Source organism: Phoca vitulina, unplaced genomic scaffold (genome assembly GCF_004348235.1).
Source record: "Phoca vitulina isolate PV1807 unplaced genomic scaffold, GSC_HSeal_1.0 scaffold51, whole genome shotgun sequence".
NCBI lineage: Eukaryota > Metazoa > Chordata > Mammalia > Carnivora > Phocidae > Phoca > Phoca vitulina.
In genome coordinates this window covers 9,020,043-9,037,631 of record NW_022589754.1, presented here as the reverse complement: position 1 = coordinate 9,037,631, position 17,589 = coordinate 9,020,043, and the positions used below count along the sequence as shown (strand labels likewise).

Sequence of the window (17,589 nt, the reverse complement as noted above, 5' to 3'; positions counted from 1 at the left end):
TCAAATTAAAAAGGTAGTATTAAGGAGGGCACGTATTGCATGGAGCACTGGGTATTATGCACAAACAATGAATCATGGAACACTACATCAAAAACTAATGATGTACTGTATGGTGACTAACATAACAAAAATATATATATATATATATTCTAAAAAAAAAAAGGTAGAATTGTTACATTTTGGCATAATATATAACTTACTTTTTCGCTTTCCAATATCCATGTCAGATGTAGCAGCTTCACATAACAGCACCATCCCTAAGGTAACCCCACCATCTTAGAAAAATTGTTTAAGGAGAAATTCATACAGACACAAAAGACATACCACTTTAATATTCCTACTCTTTCATGAAGAAAATTACAATGAATATATAAATCTCCAACTTTCAATTTTAAAAAAACTGTTACTAAAGTAAGGAATCCTTATGAATGTATTAAACTAAACATCACTGGAGGGGCGCCTGGGTGGCTCAGTCAGTTAAGCGTTTGCCTTCGGCTCAGGCCATGATCCCAGGGTCCTGGGATTGAGCGCCGCATCGGGCTCCCTGCTCAGCGGGGAGCCTGCTTCTCCCCCTCCCTCTGTCTGCTGCTCTCCCTGCTTGTACTCTCTCTCTGTCAAACCTCTCTCTCTCTCTGTCAAATAAATAAATATTTTTTAAAAATAAATAAATAAAAATAAACGTCACTGGATTGTTCTCTTTAAAATAATTTTATGTTAGGTGAATTTCACTTTAATAAAAAAGATGGGTGATTAAAAATATAAAATAAAATAAAATAGGGAATCTTGTATCTATGCAGCATGACAATTATTTACTATGAAGGTATAATAAAAATATTAAAGTTGGAAAATTACTTCATCTGTACAAATGAAAATCAGTATCTTAAACAAATGTCCATCCCACTATAACTTACAGATGAAGTATGAGTTTTCCTGACATGTATTTTGAAATAACCTTCCTGGACATGCTTGCAACTATTGCTCCAACCTTGTATATATTTTGTTTTGTTTTGTTTTTTGGGGGCTTGAACTCACAACCCTGAGATCAAGACCTGAGCTGAGATCAAGAGTCGGACGCTTAACCGACTGAGCCACCCAGGTGCTCTGATATATTTTAAGACATTAAATAGCCTTTCTGCATATTTAACCACCCTCCAAAAATGAATACACTTGAACTGTGCACCATTTGAAGAGAACAGCAACTCATTTTTATTTGAAAAATAACTTCTCAAAAATTCTCCAGAATTTCAACAATCAACCTCTAAAGCGCAAATTACTACTCAACTACCTAACTTTGTCCTATTCTAATCAAAAAAGAGAATCCTATATGTCATCACCTCACTTTTATTCACCTTACTATGGAAACTACATAAATACAAAAATATACCTACTCATGCAAATAGGATACACGTAGCATGGTTGAATGCTAAAATAAGCAAAGTTGAATTTTAAAGCAAATACCGTATGTTCTAGTAGAAAAGAGGGGCGCCTGGGTGGCTCAGTCATTAAGCGTCTGCCTTCTGCTCAGGTCATGATCACAGGGTCCTGGGATCGAGCCCCACATCGGGCTCCCTGCTCGGCAGGAAGCCTGCTTCTCCTTCTCCCACTCCCCCTGCTTGTGTTCCCTCTCTCGCTATGTCTCTATCTGTCAAATAAATAAATAAAATCTTTAAAAAAAAAGAGAGATTTACCCTGCAGTTTGGTGAATATAAACAACAGTTAAAAATGCCCAAATCAATTATGCATACACACATGCACATTGTAGGCTACCACACGTGGGTAAGCAGAAAGGGAAAAACAGGTGTTCAGATAAGGCCTGAATTTATAATTGGCTCTATAGTTTGTCTATTCATCCCTTCACTACCATCTTGTACTGTTGTAAATAGCCTCTTTTTAGGGATGATGCCCATTCATCATGCTTTTAGTTGCTTAGACAGTTGTTTTCTCCAATGACAACTTTTTCTAACTGAGGTTCTTTATATCCAGATACATGTAAAGATTGATCATTTCTATAGGCTTTTGTTACAGGATACTTTTTAAAAAGATTTTATTTAGTTATTTGAGGGAGAGATAACGAGAGCATGAGCAGGGGTGGGAGAGAGGGAGAAGCAGGCTCCCTACTCAGCAGGGAGCCCAATGTGGGGCTTGATCAGAGGACCAGGAAATCATGACCTGAACTGAAGGCAGATGATTAACCGACTGAGCCACCCAAGTGTCCCACCAAATTATTTTTATATCCAAGTAAACATTCTTTGCAACATTCAACAATAGAAGAATAATTGAATTATGGTATACCCATTATATAAACATTAAGAATGATCACTATTTTTCCTTTTCCTTGCCCGTATTTTCTTATTTATCTGTAAATCTCATACAACTTTTGTAACTATAAAGGTCATACAACCATATAGAAAATGCTTATGTTAGGAAACCAAACTGCACACAATGTCTGTAACTACAAAAAAAGGAGCTTCCCCCAAAAAAGACACAACTAAGCAAAGAATGCAAGAGAATATGCAAAAATAAACCTAGATTTTAATATTAGGGTTTCAGAACATGGGTGAAAATTTTCTAATCTACTTATTTTTTTTTTTAAAGATTTTATTTATTTATTTGACAGAGAGAGACACAGTGAGAGAGGGAACACAAGCAAGGGAGGTGAGAGAGGGAGAAGCAGGCTTCCTGCGGAGCAGGGAGCCTGATGCGGGGCTCGATCCCAGGACCCCGGGATCACGACCTGAGCCGAAGGCAGACGCTTAACGACTGAGCCACCCAGGTGCCCCTAATCTACTTATTTTTTTAATTTAAATATATTTAAAGTATAATTCCATCTGTGTAAAGTTAAAAAATAAGTAAAACTAATCCATATTGTTAGGAGTCAGGAGAGTAGTTAATTTTGGGTAGGAAGGTAGCAATCAGGAGGGGGTGATGAGATTGGGGATGCTTTGGGATATGAGTGAAGTTTTATTTCATCAACTGGGTGGTTACACAGTTGTGTTCATTTTGTGAAAATTTATCAAACTGTACACTGCACTTATGAATTGTGAACATTTCTGCATGAATATAGTAATTCACATAAAAAGTTTAAAATACTATTTTAAAAGCTGCTTAGTGGACCAGGCAACTCATATAGTTTGCTTTATTAATCATGTATTAAATTATACAATATTAAAATAATGATAAATATGTGGATATTTTCTAAACTCATAACTACTAGTTAGTAGTAGTCTCATTCTATTAGTTCTTATTAACACGGTAACTTTTTTTTTTAACATGGTAACTTTTGAGTTTTGAGTTTTTAGGCTTTGTGACCACTAAAAAAAAAAAAGGATTTTTAGTCTTCCCTAAAGTTTCCTACCCCTAACAAAGTTAAATAGCTTTATTCATTGTCTCACACCTAGTGATACACAGCATTTAGGGCCTTTCTTATAACCTGTAAACCTTTGTTTATCCCAATACTATAAACTCCTTAGACAAATCATGCATTCACAGCAACTAGCAAAATAATTGCTCAGAAAGTATCACCCAAATCTTCCTAACCACTACCAAAAAAGCAAAAACAAAATAAGGGAAAAAATATCACCCTGAAAAAAATTCCCATTTTGTATCCGATTAACCAAATTTACAAGATATGCTTTATTTCCAAAAATAAACTACTGGGACTTCATCAAGAAAAAAAGCTTCTGCACAGTGAAAGAAACAATCAACAAAATTAAAAGGCAACCTACAGGGGTGGCTGGGTGGCTCAGTCAGTTAAGCATCCAACTCTTGATTTCTGCTCAGGTCATGATCTCAAAGTTGTGGGATCAAGCCCCACATCAGGCTCTGCACTCAGCAGGGAGTCTGCTTGTCTTCCTCTTTCTCTCTCTTTCTCTCTCCCTCTCTCCCCCTCCCTCCCCTTCACTCATACTCTCTCTCTAAAAATAAATAAATAACTCTTTTTAAAAAAAGGGCAACTTATGGAGTGGAGAAGATACTTGCAAATGACATATCTGATAAAGGGTTAGCATCCAAAATATATAATTAACTTATAAAACACAACACCCCCAAAAAAACAGTCCAGCTAAAAAATGGGCAGAAGACATGAACAGACATTTTTCCAAAGAAGACACAGATGGCCAGCAGACATATGAAAAGATGCTCAACATCACTCATCATCAGGGAAATGTACATTAAAACTACAACGAGCTATCACCTCACACCAGTCAGAATGGCTACCATTAACAACACAGGAAACAACAGATGTTGGCGAGGATGTGGAGTAAAGGGAACCCTCCTACACTGTTGGTGGGAATGCAAACTGGTGCAGCCACTCTGGAAAACAGTATGGAGGGTCCTCAAAAAGTTAAAAATAGAACTACCCTACAGTGCAGCAATTGCACTACTAGGTATTTACCCAAAGGATACAAAAATATTTATTCGAAAGGATACATGTACCCCGATGTTTATAGCAACAATAGCCAAATTACACAAAGAGCCCAAATGTCCACTGACTAATGAATGAATAAAGAAGTAGTAGTATATATACAATGGAATATTATTCAGCCATAAAAAAGAATGAAACCTTGCCATTTGCAATGATGTGGATGGAGCTAAAGACTATTATGCCAAGCAAAATAAGTCAGTCAGAGAAAGACAAATAACCATATGATTTCATTCATGTGCAGAATTTAAGAAACAAAAATGGCGGCGGAGGGGGGGGAAGAGAGGTAAACCAAGAAACAGACTCTTCACTATAGAGAACAAACTGATGGTTACCAGAGGGGAGGTGGGTAAGGGGATGGGTGAAATAGGTGATGGGATTAAGCAGGGTACTTGTGATAAGCACTGGGTGTTGTATTTAAGTGTTGAATCACTAAATTCTACACCTGAAACTAAATTTACATTGTATGTTAACTAACTGGAATCTAAATTAAAACTTGGAAAGAAAAAAAATGCTGTATTTCAATAGGCTTGCAATCTGCTCCAAATGTATGTGAAGCCTTAAGTAATGTTTAACCTTTAGGCAGAAGGAAAAAGTAAGAATATTCCCATTTCCTAAACATTTTACATAATTATATTCACAAAGTTAGGACAAAGCTTAAGGAGAGAAGAATTTTGGTAGTCCTCCAGTGTTAAGGAGACCATGATTAAGGTTCAGGTTCTACCAGAAAGAATGACAAGGTTCATACACCAGGCTCTCAGTTGAAAGCCATGGATGGAGAGGATGGAGAAAATGGGAGAAAAACAATCCTGAAGAGACAGTAGCCCAAACATTTTCTAAAATGAATTAAGGGTACTGACCCACAGATTTAGGAAGTCCTGCAATCCAGAAAACAGGAGCAATATAAATAAAAACATTAGGAGAAAAGTCTTAAAATCCATCAGAGAAAAAAACACACTGCCTTCAAAGAACAATAGTAAGAATTAAATCTGATTTTTCCCAGAAACTATGGAAGTAAAAGACAATGGGATAACATTTCCAAAGTGCTTAAAGAAATCTAGAAATCTATACCTGGTAAAATATCCTTAAAAAATGAAGGAGAAATAAAAGGATTTTTTTGGAAAAATTAGGAAAAAGCTAGAAAACTAACAAACCACAAATCACTTAATAACTGTATCTGCCCTTTTGCTACATTGTTCAATTTCAAAATACCACTAATTGAGACCATCTCCAGACACTGAAAAATTTCCTAGGCATAATAAATTTGTTAATACACCAAACCATAAATGAGCATTTTCAACTTAAATTTTGAAATAATTTGAAATAAGTAAGACAGAGAAAGACAAATTTGTATGATCTCTCTTACATGTGGAATCTAAAAATAAACAAATTTTATTTTACTTTTTTAAGATTTTTTTTTAAAGATTTATTTATTTATTTATTTATTTATTTATTTGACAGAGAGATAGAGAGAGAGCACAAGTAGGCAGAGAAGCAGGCAGATGGAGAGGGAGAAGCAGGCTCCCTGCAGAGCAGGGAGCCCGATGCGGAACTCGATCCCATGACCCTGGGATCATGACCTGAGCCGAAGGCAGCCGCTTAACCTACTGAGCCACCCAGGCGCCCCTTTTTTAAGATTTTATTTGTCAGAGAGAGAGAGAGAAAGCACAAGCAGAGGGAGCGGCAGGCAGAGGGAGAAGCAGACTTCCCACTGAGCAAGGAGCCCGATGCGGGACTCAATCCCAGGACCCTGAGATCATGACCTGAGCTGAAGGCAGATGCCCAACCGAGCCACCCAGGCGTCCCAAAATAAACAAATTTTATACACACACTCACACACAGGCTCATAGATACAGAGAACAGATTGGTGGTTGCTCTGCAGAGTAGGGCAGTAAGGGGTAGGAGAAGTGGGTGAACTTTTTTTAGTTTAAATTAACTGAATAAAAAATAAATTTTAGGATTTGAAAGAACATATGGTTGGATATTTTTCTTGCAGTCTTCTTTCTTATTGGGAATAGGTATTTATTATTAATTTTTTAGCTCACCATTCCATGGCTGAATAGATGAACTCTCCTGGCTCTGAGCTGGCTTTTAAGCAGTAAATCTGTTTTCCATATTATACATAAACACTGTTTTGAGAAAATATCATTTTCCCAAATGTCTTTCATTTAAACCAAAAGCTTAATTTTTTTTCAGCATGTTTCCCTTCAAGTATCTCTATTAAATCACTGACATAGTAAAATAAAATGGGGAAACATACACAAAGATTTACTAAGGATGATATTTCCAGGGGTTTTGATTTTTGTTTATATGTACTTGTATTTTCTAAATTTCCTTTAATTAACTTATATTGCTTTTATCATCAGAAAAAACATTTTAAGGGATTAAATTACTCATATTGATTGTAATCACCTTCAAATTTCTTAGCCAATTCTTACATAGTACAATCCATTTTCAATAGAGTTAAATGTTGAACTAGATGACCTCTAAATTACTTAGATGATGAGATGAGAAGGCAGGGCAAATGACTTTACCATCAAACCACTGGGCAGATTCTCTAACAGCCTGGGCTACAACTGATTCCAATATGTCAATGTCAGGACCCCTTGGCTGAGCAGCACAGCTCTAGAAACAGTACATTTGTTTACCTTGTTGATTTGTTCTACAGAGTCACTGCTTATATACTCGGGGTGGGGGATAAACTGTGTTCAGTAACTGAAATTTAGACCCTTACCTATCTGATGTCACTGTTAACTATCCTTGCAGCTTATATAGGCATCAATTTTCAGATGTGAGAAAGTAACAATCTGCCCTGCCATTCAAGAGAATGGGACAACATATAAAAAGCAGCTACAAAGTTCACAGGAAATAATATTTCTACCTAGGACATGCTGCAGCTGTAAAATGTCAAAATAACTCCTGTCTTGGCGCCTGGGTGGCTCAGATGGTCGGGCGTCTGCGTTCGGCTCAGGTTGTGATCCTGGGGTCCTGGGATCAAGCCTCATGTCAGACTCCTGGCTTGGTGGGGAGTCTGCTTCTCCCTCCGCCTGCCCACCACCCCCACACCACCCCCGTGCTCATGCTCTCTCTCTCTCAAATGAATAAATAAAATCTTTAACAACAACAACAAAAATAACCCCTGTCTTTGAGTAACTACTGTTTCCTTACTCAATGATCAGTAAGATGTCTAAAATTGTAGACTGATTCAAATTTTATCACTAAGAAGGAAACAATCCATTCTTGCCTGGAAGATCTAAGTCATTCAACATATAAGTACAATTTCTAAGTAGCCTCAATTTACAACTAAAGTACAGAGCTTCAAATAAAGAGTTTGTGAAGACAAAATCCCACATTTATCTGAATTCTGTAGAGTTTCCAGGAGACAGAACCCTGTGTCCACTTCACAGTCCAGACCTGATGCTGATCCCTTTTCACTTAGCCTGGTTTTGCTTTAAGTTTATCAAAACCTTGCTTCATGTACATTTCACCTAAGCTTCACCCTTCCTCCAAATTGTATAATAACTCTATCTTTCCTTAGGTAAGATGTCCCATGGTTCTTCTGGTGTGCAGTCTCCCTTGTAGCAATGATCAATAAACCTGTCTTTATTAGACTGCAGGTTTGTCTCTGGTGGTGTTTAGCTGATTGGACTAAGATAAATGACATAGAAATAGGATTCCAAAGATACTGAAACTTGCATTAATAAGAGAGCAGCCTCAAGCAAACACTGTAGAGAAAATACGAGAATGTGAGAAAATAGATAAATTAAAATGCAGCACCAAGGACTTATTATAAAAAGAGGATACTAAACAGAAGAACGATGTGTGTTTCAGCTACAAACTGGGCTTGGCTGCTTCCATGGATATAATTCTGGGGGGAGGAAAAAAGACAAAATTAAGTATTTAAATATACATTAACTTTTGGTATTCTAATCCTAAAATGGGCTATTTTTGAGCCCTATGAAATTATTAATTCACCTGATGTATATAAGCATTGGGTCTGTGGCATTCATCAATAAATAAACTGGACAAAAATAAACATTATTTCTGTGTTATTTATTATTCATTTGTCTTTTCATTGTACTTATACTATGTTCTCAACAACAGAATATATGAGAAACCTAATATTTCAGTGTACAAGACCATGAGGTACAATAATGTAAACTCCATGAAGACAAAGATTGTTTTTCTTGTTTATCACTGTATCTAATAATACTTAGCACAGTGGCTAGAAACAGGAGATGTGCAAGTACTTGAGCATTTCAACTCTATTTAGTTGAAAGCTGACTTTCATTTTTAGCCAGCTTAGTCAGAAGGACTCACCAAATGTGATAAGGATAAAGAACTTTCCACTTTTAAGAGCACGTTTCAGAAATTGAAGCTCATCATCCAAGACAGATTGAAAAGTCAAAACTAAACCTAGTTCCTTCACATCTTGGCAATGGTGTCACAAGATAATTATTATTAAGGTTAACTTTGGTATATAATGGAAAGAAATTCTGAACTTCCCTTACCACATGTCCTGTGTGCGGATTTTTATGAGCATATGGTGGTCCTCTTATATGGTTCCACATCTGACCAGATGTCATAGCAAGCACAAAACACTAGGAAACAAAAATTAAGGAAATACTCATATCATGGTGCAGCTGCTCCTATACTGATCAGATTAATAGGTTTATGAAAAGCATGTCTGCTCAAGTAATACATGAACAAATTTTTTTAGATGAATAATTTTTGAGTAAGGCTTGTATTTCATAAGAATCAATAATACTCCAAAAGGAAACCCCTATTTTAAAACTATAAATAAGCTGAAAGATGTTTAAAAATTGAAAACTGAAGAGCCTTTTATGAGAATATTTTCAAAAGAACTGCATATTTTCTTAGGGGTGACATTCTATCATTTAGGTTGGACAAAAAAGGAGTACAACAAGTTCCTCCAAACTCTGGCCATGCTAATAAGATATTGGAGGAAACAAACTGATTTTAAGGCATGAAATAAAAATATATAAAATCCCTCTCACAGGTAAGAAAAAAACAAAATGCTACCTAACAATACAATATTGTATGCAAACAATTTTTTAAAAAGTTTTGAGGTGGTTTATTTTCTGAGGTTGTTACCCTTCTAGATATATTTATTACATTCAAAGTATTTAAAAATCATTGTTTTTTACTACTTATCTAAATACAGAATTATTTAAATTATCATAGTTCTTTAAATAATTATCTCCTAAATAGTTTACTGTATCAGTATTTGAAACACTTTTGTCTTCATTTACACAAGACAGTACTCCTGAGAAATGTGTAAATTCTATTGAAAAAAATCAAATATAGGGATGCTGTTATTTAAAATACATCTTATTAGTCTTTTATTTTAAGCTTATAAAAATTTTTAATTTATATATATTTGACATACAATATTGTATATATGCAAACAATTTTTGTTCTAAAATTCACTTACCAAAGCTGCAAAAGCCCATCCAGTTTTATTAAAGAGAAATTCCATATTGCTTCGTCGAAGATACACAAGTCCACCAATAACAGCTAAAAGCAATCCCAACATAAGAGGACCAGCATAATTTGGGGGTCTAATTACTCTAATCTAATGGAAAGGAAAGAAAAATGTTTTAAGCATGGAATTTACTTGTTAATTATATAGGTCAAACTAATTCAAAATGAAAGCAATCAAAATTAGTGTGGTTATTGTTGTGATGAGCACCGGGTGTTGTATGGAAATGTTAAATCATTATATTTTACACCTGAAACTAGTATTTCACTGTATGTTAACTGGAATTTAAACAAAAATTTTAAAAAATTAGTGTGGTTATATTTTCAGGAAAAATCATACTTCATCCTAATCAAAATAGTCTACAAGGTATCCCAAAATGGGATGGGATAGGTACAATATTCTGTTTAACTACAACATAACATCTTTTAGATTAAGAATTATTTGCCAAGTATCACTAGATAGTCCATGGACTTAATAAATAAGGTCAAAAGAGTGGTTTCCATGCTGAATCCAATAAGGTAATAGAAAATGTTTTATAATTTCACTCTTTCATCAGGATGATTCTATTAAATGCTATTTATGAAGGGGGTGCCAGACCATTACCACCTCAGTGATACGGGGATGAGACCAATTAGGACCTCCCACTAAGACTGGAAGTGGATAATGGAAAAGTAACTTTCTACAAGGTCGGGAAACTTACGTTGACGTCAGTTCTGTCAGCAATCCACCGGGCAATCTGTTCAGCTGAAAAACCACGCACCTGCAACTCATATGTATCACCTCGCTTGGGTTTCCCTTTTGCAGGAAAGTTGATGAAAGTTGGAGCTGAATTCATGTTTAGCTGAATAAAAAGAAGTCCATGAAAATATAAGTTATCAAGAGAATAATCTTAACAGCAAATATGACCTTGAAATTTAGGCATTTTACAAAGACGAGGAAGCCCAGATTTAGGTAGGTCAAGTGACTTGCCTAAGGAAAATGAAAAGTGGTGGAGTCAGGATTCAAACCCAAGACTGCCTGTGACCTTAATTAGTACACTTTACTGACCAAATATTAATTCCTGGCTAAGAAACATACACTCTACTCCTTTAGAATGGAAAATCTCCCATATCACAAACATTTTAATCTGTTCAGAAATTATGTAAAAAAAATACATTTGCAAGAACTAAAACTGCCTTTTGTAGCTGAAGTAAGCTCCAAATAGAGTACATTCTCAATCGGGAGTAAACAAGATAGCGCTCTAAAACTGCAGTGAAAACCAATACAAGGGGCGCCTGGGTGGCTCAGTCATTGAGCGTCTGCCTTCGCCTCAGGTCAGGTCCTGGGATCGAGCCCCGCATGGGGCTCCCTGCTAAGCGGGAAGCCTGCTTCTCCCTCTCCCACTCCCCCTGCTTGTGTTCCCTCTCTCGCTGTCTCTGTCAAATAAATAAATAAAATCTTAAAAAAAAAAAAATACAAAATAGTAGTCATATACAGAAATAGTTAATTCTAAAAGTTTCATAAATGTTTACTGATAAGCATCACATTCTCTATGTGACCATGGTATGCTTAAAGAAGACAACATTGGAATTATTTAGGTAAAGAAACCATAACTGACTCATCTGCATTATATCTTTCCCGATATAACTGTATTTGTAGGAAAGATAAAGTCTAAGTCCAGGGAAAAGATGCTGACCAACAGATGCAAACATTCAGGTCCCCTGAACAGGTAATCCTATAAGGGAGATTAGCTTGTATAAGACATTTATAATTTAAGGACATCAGACAATAAAACAATCCAACTCCCTTGCTTTGATTCTAAACTCACAATAGAACCCTCTAACAGTAATTTTTTAGACTTTCCCATAAGGAAGGAGGGTATAGTGATTAATGGATATGATCATTTTGGTCTCCTTGGCAGTATAATATGGCAAACTAATGAAATAATAGCTGAGTCCTTTAGTTACCAACGTCCACAGATTTTTATTTTTTTTTAATCTTATTTTGTTATGTTATGTTAGTCACCATACAATACATCGTTAGTTTTTGATGTGGTGATCCACGATTCATTGACAGATTTTTAGTTTGGTGAGTGTGCACAAGGTCTCCAGAACTAGATAAATTCCGGCTACATTGTTAAAAATTCAATTTCTGAGTCTGAAAAGCTAAGAACCAGACCCTGGACCGTGTTCACTCCACCAAACTGCTACCCAAATTTTATGTCGAAATCTTTTTTTTTTATTTGTATGTATGTATGTATATATGTAATCTCTACACCCAATATGGGAGTGCTCAAACTCACGATCTTGAGATCAAAAGTCTCATGTTCTTCCAACTGAGCCAGCCAGGTGCCCTTAGGACAAAATCTTCAATATTTAACTATACCACTTTTGGATTTTTTAAAAATTGTGTAAAAATCTAGGTAATATATGAATCCATTTCCCTTATGAAATAAAAAAAGTTACAGGATTATAAGGACCAACTGCAGTCAATTCTAGCAGCCACTATTATTTCTAGACCTTTCTGAATTTATTCATATACATGTGTGTATACCAACAGAAAACACAATATTGCTTTGCATCTGCTTTAACACAAATGGTATCATATTAACTATAATATTCTACAAATTGCTTTTTATATGCAGCCATGTGTGAGGGATCTATCCGTGATAGTGTGTGTGTGTGTGTGTGTGTGTGTGTGTGTGTGTGTGTATTAACCTCACTCTTATAGATTACCAAGTAACTATGCTATTGTTGGACTTTAGTTTTTTCCAAATAAATATAATGTTGCAATGAACAGCCACATATATATCTTCCTGTATATCTGGTGAGAGTTTTTCTCCAAAAAATGGACTTGTTAGGTCATAGGGTAGAAACGTTTTAAATTAAAATGGATAGAGTCAACTTGCTTTCCAAAGTGGCTGTACCAATTTATACTTCTACCCGTCAATTAGGAAGGTATCTATTTCTCTATATTTTTACCAAAAGTTCATATAATGGGTAAATATTGTACATCACCATTCTTGTAACTTGTATTTTCATAATTACTAGTGTAACAACTTTATACCAAATCAGCCCTTTAAAAATATTTTGTAGACTAAAGATACAATCAACAGAGTGAAAAGGCAATCTATGGAATGGGAGAAAATATCTCCAAATCATATATCTGATAAAGGGTTAATATCCACAATATAACAACAACAACAACAAAAAACCCAACAACAACCAAAAAACCCTAAACAGACTAAAAACTGGGCAGGGATGTGAATAGATGTTTCTCAAAAAAAGATAAACTGGGCAACAAGCACATGAAAAGATGCTCTACATCACTAATCATTAGGAAAATACAAATCAAAACTGTAATGAAATACCACCTTATTCCCATTAGAATGGCTACTATCAAACAAAACAAAACAAAACAACTTTACATGAGGATGTAAAGAAACTGGTACCCTTTGTGTACAGTTGGTGGGAATATGAAATGGTGCAGCCACTACGGAAAACAAGATGGAGGTTCCTTAAAAAACTAAAAATAGAACTATTACATGATCTAGGAATTTCAATTCTGGGTGTATATACCTAAAAGGATTGAAAGCAGGGTCTCCAAGAGATATTTGTACACTTACGTTCACAGTAGCATTACTCACAATAGCCAAAAGATGGAAGCAACTCAAGTGTCTATCAATAGATGAATGGATAAATAAAATGTGCTATATACATACAATGGAACATTATTCAGCCATGCTACAACATGGATAAACTTTGAGGACATAATACAAATGTCACAAAAAGACCAATATTATATAATTACATTTATTTTTTTAAGATTTTATTATTTATTTGACAGAGAGAGAGCAAGAGAGAGCACAAACAGGGGGAGCAGCAGGCAGAGGGAGAGGAAGAGGCAGGCTCCCCGCTGAGCAGGGAGCCCGATGCGGGGCTTGATCCCAGGACCCTGGGATCACGACCTGAGCCGAAGGCAGACTCTTAACAGACTGAGTCACCCAGGTGCCCCATACAATTACATTTATATGAGGTACTTACAGTAGTCAAATTCATAGAGACTGAAAGTAGAATAGTAGTTGCCAGGTGCTGTGAGAAGGGGGAATGGGGAATTATTTAATGTGTAATGAGTTTCAGTTTTACAAAATGAAGAGTTCTGGAGATTGGTTGCACAACAATGTGAGTGTACTCAACACTAGTGAATTTTAAATTTAAGGTTGGCAAAGATAGCAGCACATTACATGTTATATATATTTTCCCACATATACTGTGGCATATGACACTACTATTTGGAGAAAGATTTTAATTTCTTTTTTTTTAAAGATTTATTTGTCAGAGAGAGAGAGAGAGAGAAAGAGAGAGAGGGAGAGAATGCACACACGCATGCACAAGCACGAGGAGCGGCAGGCAGAGGGAGAAGCAGGCTCCCCGCTGAGCAAGGAGCCTGATGCAGGACTCGATCCCAGGACCCTGGGATCATGATCTGAGCCAAAGGCAGACGCTTAACCAACTGAGCCACCCAGGCGTCCCAAGATTTGAATTTCTTCCACAAATGGACATACTACCATCCTTATACGACTAACTCTAAATATAGTTCTAAAATGGGCATCAATTATGAAAAGCTATTTGATGTAGAAGAAAACTAGTTTTGTATTTTTATAAATCACTAACAGAAATTCTTTGTGTATATTGTTAAAATAAGTGGAATTACAGTTTTTAATTTCTAAAACAATCCCAACTTGAATAATAGACGATGAGAAAGCAATTTCTTAAACTCTAGAAATTGTTTCCTGTGGTCTAATAAAGGCTAAATGCACTAAACTTTTGGGTTGTAGCATGTTTTATAAATGTACTGGTTTTGATTTATGGGGCTGTGACTGGAATATGACTGGCACAATGACATACTGTAAAATGGGAACATTAAGCTGTTTGATATTTACTGAACATCCATTATGTACTCAACACTGACAGCTACAGGATGTTGACTCTGCTCTTAATTAAGTGACTATATTCTAAGAGGAACTGTCAAATAACTATAGGGCTAATTCTACTATAAGGTAGAATGTGGATACATGTATAATAGAAATGTAAGGAAAATAGTATGGCAACACAAGAAAAGGGATGACTCACATTTCATCTAGAGGATCTGAAAAGGCTGCAAGGGAGTATCTGAAATGAGGCTTAAAGGTACGTAGAATTTTAAGAGAGGAGAGAAAGGGAGTAAGGATACTTCATGTTGTAGGAAACAAGCAACGATGCTGAAATAAGAATGTATGATGTAATATAAATATGAGAAAGATGGTTACGTGTCTGTAGTAAAGAGTGAATGAATGGAAAACTAAGGAATTTTGGCTTTAGTCTATATGCCACTATTTTCAAAAGTATGTTCCATAGAATATAAGCAAAATCCTCCATTAAATAGTCCAATAATTTGGGAAATTCTGCATATCACAGCCCAGTACTGGATTTGAAAGATAACATATACCAGCATGTTAAAGTCTATGAGAAGTCCTGTGTTGGGAGACAATTCTCCATAGGTTTCTTGTGTTTCTGCACATGCTGCGTGCCGAGGAATTGACTACCTTTGTTCTGGATGATTTTCTCAAGGGTGTTTGTATAGCCTTAGGAAATAGAAATATACCTCCTCCAAACCAAAGGGCATGCATGCTTACAACCCTTTATAGAAGGATTTCCCAAAGCTTGGAGATACTCTCCGATAATGCACACCATTGGCCTTCATTGCATCGTCCTATGGAAAGTGGGGCTTAGGGAAATGGTGCAAGAAAGTGCTGATACTCTGTATACCGTTGTTGCTGTGAATAATTCAGTCCTTTAACTCCGACCCAGGAGTATCATTTCTTCTGCCAGTATCTATGAAACCATAGCAGGCTAACTCATTAGCTTATAAGTAGAATAAAGCCCTCAGATCCTTCATAGATCATGATACCCTGATGTAAAAAATAAAATTTAATTTTGTTTACCCTCAAGGTTCCCAAATTTAATTTTCCCCAATTATTCTTATTAATACTCTACAGAGAGATGCCTGGGTGATTCAGTTGGTTAAGCATCCGACTCTTGATTTCAGCTCAGGTCATAATCTCATGGTCCTGGGACTGAGCCCTGTGTCAGGCTCTGCACTCAGTGGGGAGTCTGCTGGAGATTCTCTCCCTCTCCCTCTGCCCCCTCCCCCAACTCACATGCACGCTCTCTCTCCCTCTCTTAAATGAATAAATAAATCTTAAAAAAATACTCTCCAAAACAACCCCTGGAAACTGTTATAGAGGTAATAGGGAGAGTGTACTATATGGATGGTGGTAAGTGAACCAGTTGAAAGGCTACTGTATTAGTTCAAATGAAAGAAGATGCTATCCTGTCCCCTAAGGGGGGAGAAAAAAGCTGAGAAACTCTTGTGAAGTTCATAGTCCAGGGGTAAAGTCTCACTAAAACACTGAGACCTAATCATAGGACCATAGAACGTACCCCCTTCCCCCTTCCCACCACATTACTAAAGGCCAATTTACAGAAGTTCATTTTAACCAGTACATCATGTCTGGCTATGAAAAAAAAATTACAAGGCATACCAAAAGTAAAAAAAAAACCATGATTTGAAGACACAGAGCAAGTATCATAACTAGATATGACAAGGATGTTGGAATTATCAGACAGGGAATTTTTTTTTTTAAAGATTTATTTATTTATTTGAGAGAGCGAGAATGAGAGAGAGAGAGAGTACATGAGAGGGGGGAGGGTTAGAGGGAGAAGCAGGCTCCTCGCTGAGCAGGGAGCCCGATGTGGGACTCGATCCAGGGACTCCAAGATCATGACCTGAGCCGAAGGCAGTTGCTTAACCAACTGGGCCACCCAGGCGCCCCCAGACAGGGAATTTTTTAAATCTATAGTTAATATGCTAATGGCTCTAATGGATAAATTATACAGCATGCAAATACAAATGGGCACTGTAAAAAGAGAGATGGAAATCCTAAAAAAGAACCAAAAAGAAATGCTGGAATGAAAAACACTGTAACAGAAAGAAAAATGCCTTTGATGGGCTTATTAGTACACTAGACATGGCTGAGGAAAAAAATCTCTGAGCTAGAGGATATATTAACAGAATCCTCAAAAACTGAAAAGCAGAGAATAAAGACTAAAAAGAACAGAACAGAAAATCCAAGGACTATAGGTCAACTACTATAAAAGATGTAACATACACATAATGGGAATACCAGAAGGAAAAGACAGAAAGGAATAGAAGAAATATTTAAAACAGTAATGATTGAGAATTCCCCAAATTAACATCTGACTCCACACCATAGATTCAGGAAGCTCCAAAAACATCAAGCAGAATAAATGCCAAAAAAAGATACTCAGGCATATCATCTTTGAACTATAGAAAGTCAAAGATTTAAAAAAAAAAAAAAAAAAACCCTGAAAGAACCCAGAGGAATAAAACACCTTACTCAGAGAGGAAGAGAGGTAAGAATTACTTCCAACTTCTCTTTAGAAACCATGCAAGCAAGAAGAGAGTGAAATATTTAAAGTGTGAAGAGAAAAAAAACCACCAACTTAAAATTCTGCACCCTGAGAAATTATTCTTCAAAAGTGAAGGAGAAATAGACTGTCTCAGACAGGGGCGCCTGGGTGGTTCAGTCGTTAAGCGTCTGCCTTCAGCTCAGGTCATGATCCCA

The 17,589-nt window shown here is 36.2% G+C and overlaps 1 protein-coding gene across 2 annotated transcripts in view; it reads right to left on the bottom strand.

Moving 5' to 3' along the window:
* The window catches only part of MAGT1 (magnesium transporter 1), a 63,178-nt gene that overhangs the window by 6,857 nt on the left and 38,732 nt on the right, over positions 1-17,589 (bottom strand). For both annotated transcript variants that reach the window (XM_032387901.1, XM_032387902.1), the window contains 5 exons: positions 10,624-10,764; positions 9,876-10,016; positions 8,932-9,021; positions 8,225-8,288; positions 201-275 (listed from right to left, as the gene is read on the bottom strand). In XM_032387901.1, coding sequence (XP_032243792.1) covers positions 201-275; positions 8,225-8,288; positions 8,932-9,021; positions 9,876-10,016; positions 10,624-10,764 — 511 coding nt within the window. The remainder of the gene's footprint in view (positions 1-200; positions 276-8,224; positions 8,289-8,931; positions 9,022-9,875; positions 10,017-10,623; positions 10,765-17,589) is intronic.